This window comes from Gavialis gangeticus, unplaced genomic scaffold, assembly GCF_001723915.1.
Source record: "Gavialis gangeticus isolate Ggan-Ray unplaced genomic scaffold, GavGan_comp1, whole genome shotgun sequence".
Lineage (NCBI taxonomy): Eukaryota > Metazoa > Chordata > Crocodylia > Gavialidae > Gavialis > Gavialis gangeticus.
The window spans coordinates 69,103,847-69,107,541 of NW_017728994.1; the positions used below are offsets into that span (position 1 = coordinate 69,103,847).

Consider the following 3,695-nt stretch of genomic DNA (forward strand, 5'->3'; position numbering starts at 1 on the left):
CCGGCTCCGGCTCCGACTCCGACTCCGACTCCGAGGAGGACAAGCTTCCTGAGGTGACTGGCGAGAGCCGCGGGCCTCCTCGTGCCCTTCCCCCAGACCCCCTTCCCATCCCCCTTCCGCGTCCTCCCTGGTCCCCCTTTCCCTTTCCTTCACCTTCAGCCCACTCCTTACCTGGTCCCTCGGTCATCTCCGCCCACCACAGGTGGGGATGGGACGAACTCCCCGGGCCATACCTCAGTTTCCAATTCTTAAAGGAAAAAAAAAGGGCGGGGGGGAGGCATGGGAGCATGACACTTCTTTCTTTCACAAAGTGCTTTAAGACCCCGGAGCTGGGGACCAGGGAATGTCGCTTCCCCCTTCTCTTTCCACTGCTTGAGCTGCCCCTTGGTTTTGTTTCTGCTTCTAAAGAGGATCTTTCCTTTCCCAGGCATGGCAATCCTCCCCCTGGGCGCTGCGGGGGTGCCGTGGGGTGGGATGCAAAATGGGTTCAGTAAAGCGAGGAAGAGGAGATAGTAGCAAGCAGTGATGGGGCAGTGATTCTTTCTGCGCTTTCCCTTTCCAGGTGTTTTACCAGACAATAGAAGTGATTGTAGAGGTGTAAGTTCCCTGAGAAATATCCATTCGGAATAGGAGAGTTAATGTAATGACTTTTTTCTTTCAGAGGACTGTGCGGGGTTGTAGGGGGGAGGTTTCTTTTGCTTTCCAGGCATGTCTAAAGGGCCTGGTGCTGCTAATCTTGGGAAAACCTCTCTCTTTTCTAAAGTTCAGAAATGTGGGACAAGCTCCTGGTCTGCTGTAGTACCGCAGATCCCCCAGCCCCTCCCCTCTGCAGCGCCTCCGGGGGCCCATGTCCTGGCAGGCCCCACAGTGCTCCCCCTGCCCCACCTCAGCAGGCTGGGGGATAGCAAACCAGTCCACTTCCATAGTGGGCATAGCTGTCAGCACTAACACAATCATACACAGAACAGTCCACCACCCAGCCTCACATCCCACTCAGACACCAAGTGGTGGACATCCTACAAGATCCTACAAGCCATCGGAGACCTCAGCTGGTAGCTCCTCCGTAGAACCGTCTCCACGGGCTTTTATTGGGTGTTTTATGGATACCCCCAACATCTGCCCCTTCTGTCAGGAGAGGGAGATCCTGGGTGCACCAAGCTGAAGCCCCTCAAGAGACTCTTGCTGGGGTTCTGCCTGCCCTACTCCCCATACCTTTTCGCTTGCTCATTTCCTGTCTGTGGCCCTACTTTCTGGTCAACCTCCTCCTGGCCCTAGCCAAGTTAGCCGTCTACCTGACCAGGAAGGAGGCTCTTGCTGGGGAGACTCCTGGTGAATGTGGGGCCATCTTTCTGTCCCCCAAGTGGCTTCGTTGGGTGATATCTACTGGCTCCTTGGACTCGTTCAAGGACCAGTGGGCACTGGCTGGTGTGCTCTGTTCAGTGTCCCCCCCATGGAGTACTCATTACAAACCTATGACCTGCACTCCCATCCCTGTTTTCACATTTGTTGTCCTAAGAAATCAGTTGTCGTGTCACCAACTGGCTCCGTGTGTCCACGCAAATTAAGGGAGATTTAAAGTTCAGTGGGACTAGGCCCACCAGGAGAACCATAACACAGCAAACAGGCCAGTCAGTTCTATGTGGGCAAACCTGTATCTATGGTCTGCCTACATGGATTCAACTAGAGGTGTGGGTCAACTACTTCAAGAAGGTTTTGCTTGGATCATGTGAAGTTTTGTTTTAATTTTTCTTTCTTAAAAAATACAGAAAGGGGTGGAAGGAACTCGCAAAGGATGCCTCTACTGATTTCTATGCAAATGTGCCTGCCCTTTGAAATTGTTTCAAAAGTAGCTGAAGCACTGCACAATAGTACCATTTTGAATTGGGTACTGTTGTGAAGCACTTCACTGTATATACTAGTGTACAACAGGGGATGCTTGGGTCCTCCAGCATTCAGTGGCACTCCACGCATCTTCCCCTTCCCCGCCCCCCCAACACAGGATGGGGGAGAGGGGTGTAGAGTAGGATAGACTGTGCACACTCGCAGCTCTCTCCCTCCTTGCTGGAGCCAGAATCAGGTAACTTACCCCCTGCATTCCCTTGGCCATTGCTGCCCTGCCCTGCTCTTTCCATCCCCAGTGCCAGCAGCAGCAGCCCCCAGACACCCAGAGCAGAGATTCCTCCAGTTCTCCAGGCCACAATCACCAGGTACCTTTCTGGTTTTGCAGGAAAGAGGATGGCATGGGGTGCCAGCCCCTTTATCTGGATTCTGGTAAGAGAGGGACTCTGAAAGAGAGCAGATCTCCACAGTCCTCTGTAGCACTCCCTGCTTGGAAGGGGACAGTTTTGAAGCACAGCCAGCTGTGGAGCACTGCAGGGGCTGTGTCCTGCACTGAAGCAGTACTGTTTTGAAACAAAGACCATTATGCTTGGAAATGATTCAAAGATTACTTCTGTCCACACCCATAATTGCACAAACCTGGGTATGTGCTTAGCTTTAGAACTCTGCAGAGAGAAAAACACTGAGGCCTCATTTTCTCTAGAAAAAATGGTAAGACTAAATTAAACTTAAGTTAAAATCCAAATCCAGGAAGTTTTCACATGAGCTAAACTGATAAAGACTAGCTTTCCCCATACCTCTTAACCTAAACTGCTGACCAGGGTGAAAACTATAAACTGGCTGGTGTTCGCTAGGATTTTACTTTGAATCAGTTAACTTTTATTAGGAAAAAATACTTGTGTTTTAGAGAAGACAAAGCCTTAGTTAACTTGTGTTAGCTAACTTGAATTAAGAATACTAGTTCTTTCCTAGTGACATTACCTAAAGCCCTGTCTTGCTAGGTGTGTGTGTGAATTTTTGTAGTCCTGTTCCCATTGAGATGGATTTATGCAATAGGAAAGTTTAGGGCTGGAAGGGACATGCACCATAAACGCTAATAGATTATATTAATGAAGGGAAAAAAAACAGATTGGTGGTAGTCTTCATTCAACTTATAGAATTAAAATAAAATCCAAAACAGAAAGCAAACATTGATAAACACTGAAAAGTTCAAAAAGACCTGAGGCCCATTTACACCTGAACTGTGCTCTGGGTGTTGTGTTCCATGCTAAGAGCCCATCATCAGTTGCCTTCAGAGCAGTGCCTACCCAGCAACTTGTTGGTCTGTGTTGCTCTGAAGATCTTTGATCCTTAGAAGGGCTTGACTGCCTTCTGCCATAAAAATAGAAATTCTGCACTCTGGGTGTTGATAATACATGCCATTCCTCCACTCATTTTGAAAAACTCTCTTTACCTTCTGCTTTTTGGATTAAGGAAGCCTTTATTTGGATGTTTGAATAAGTGAAAATAATTGTTTAATTACATGCTAAATAGCTGTGTGTTTCAGAGTCGTTCAGCAAACGGAAGATGAAAAGATACATGGAGGAGTCTAATGTTGAGGCTTGTACAAGAAGCGTACACGTCTTACAATGTGTTGTGTTTTGAACGAACTTTGTGAGAACAAGGGACAGTCCTGCATTTACCAGGGAGCAGAAGTGGCTACATTTAGTGGAGTTTGAAAGCAGCCTCCTGTTTGGCTATTCCAGGGGTAGGCAACGTTTTTTGGCTGGAGTGCCAAAAAAACCACAAGGTATACCTTGGAAAGTGCCAGAGTGCCGGCATGCCAGAAGAACAAAACGAGGGTGGGGGGGTTGGGG

General features: G+C 48.7%; 2 protein-coding genes across 4 annotated transcripts in view; one reads left to right on the forward strand and one right to left on the reverse strand.

Moving 5' to 3' along the window:
* Positions 1 to 434, reverse strand: part of UROS (uroporphyrinogen III synthase) — a 48,236-nt gene extending 47,802 nt beyond the window's left edge. Inside the window, exon 1 of one of the 3 annotated variants that reach the window (XM_019502981.1) lies at positions 172 to 433. The gene's annotated coding sequence lies outside the window, so the exon portion shown is untranslated. Of the gene's footprint in view, positions 1 to 171 lie in introns of all 3 variants that reach the window. The other 2 variants (XM_019502978.1, XM_019502982.1) reach the window with 2 other exon arrangements.
* Positions 6 to 3,695, forward strand: part of BCCIP (BRCA2 and CDKN1A interacting protein) — a gene marked incomplete at its 5' end in the record, with an annotated part of 21,099 nt that continues 17,409 nt past the window's right edge. Inside the window, one exon of the mRNA XM_019502177.1 lies at positions 6 to 53. Within this exon, the coding sequence (XP_019357722.1) occupies positions 6 to 53 (48 nt within the window). The remainder of the gene's footprint in view (positions 54 to 3,695) is intronic.